The sequence below is a fragment of the Trypanosoma grayi genome (assembly GCF_000691245.1).
Source record: "Trypanosoma grayi strain ANR4 Tgr_654_V1, whole genome shotgun sequence".
Classification (NCBI taxonomy): domain Eukaryota; phylum Euglenozoa; class Kinetoplastea; order Trypanosomatida; family Trypanosomatidae; genus Trypanosoma; species Trypanosoma grayi.
The window spans coordinates 8,713-9,931 of NW_008826273.1; the positions used below are offsets into that span (position 1 = coordinate 8,713).

Genomic DNA, 1,219 nt, shown 5'->3' on the forward strand with positions numbered 1-1,219 from the left:
TATATATATATATATATACATTACAGAGAGAGAGAGAGAGAGAAAGGGGGTGGGCGAGATAAAGCCCCAGAGTGACGGTCAGCAACGGCTGGGACAAATCCCCCTCCCACCGCCCCACTGCCAGCAGTGCGCAGGGCCACTGCTGCCCCGCCCGCTCGGAAGGCGCACAGAAGTCCACCACGCAAAAATAGGGCATGATATAAGACGACGAATCAACGCAAAGAAAAAAAGCGAAAAGGGAAGGCATGACACAGGAGCTCACTGCCAAGGCAAGCATCCCTCCGCCATCATCCTTCTCTCGTTCCTTCCTTCCTCTGTCCCCCTTTTCATTCATTTTTTTTTATGGCTTTCCCTCAAACAAACGGACAAATAAAAAAAAAAAAAAAACATCTTCCCTCACATTTTTTTTTCTTGTTGTTTCCTGTCTGCCCCCTTTGAGTTGAGTTATTCTTTCTACAGACGCCTTGAGCACATTATTGAGGTATATACATACATATATACCTACGCATTGGTATGCTGATATTGATATTGGTACGTCGATCTATGCGGGACGGAAGCCCACACGCATACACCAACGTGTTGCTTCGCTCTCTCTCTCTCTCTCTCCCGTCACGATCCGTTTTGGTTTTTGTTTTATCTTTGTTCCTCCTCCTTTTTTTTTTTTGCTGTTGTTGTTGTTGTTGTTGTTGTCTCTGTGTGTGTGTGGTGTGTGCGAGATGCCCAACGACCAGCACACACAACGCACACACAACGCACACACACATATACGTACATACGCGCATACGTATATACGAATACGCCGTGGCCGTCACCAACACGAAAGAAACACACACGAACAAAAAAAAAATAGTTATATGGAAGGGCATCACCGTTCAAATACATGTGCGTACAAAACGCACTATATGCGCGTCTACAGGAGCGTTGCGATGTGTGCCTCCAGCTTCTCCGTGTCCTTCGAGAAGTTGCGAATCCCCTCCTCAAGCTTCTCCACCGCCATCTTGTCGGGCTCCCCTTCGAAGAGCTGATCTGGCCGCGTGAACTCCGGCAGCTTCTCGCACCGCTGCGTGAGGTGGGCGGGGTCGAGCTTGCGCGGCACCTCGCCCTTTCCGCTAGCGAGCTCCTGCAGCAGCTTGGGCGAGATGGTGAGCTTGTCGCACCCCGCCAGCTCAAGCACCTCGCCGATGTTTCGGAAGGACGCGCCCATCACGATCGTCTTGTA

General features: G+C 50.3%; 1 protein-coding gene across 1 annotated transcript; it reads right to left on the minus strand.

Annotated features, from left to right (window-relative positions):
* Positions 1 to 910: 910 nt before the first annotated feature.
* On the minus strand, positions 911 to 1,219 carry DQ04_06541040 (transaldolase; the record flags this gene model as incomplete). Its single annotated transcript, XM_009314759.1, has 1 exon — positions 911 to 1,219. A coding segment is annotated over one exon (309 nt), but the record flags the coding sequence as incomplete, so codon positions are not given.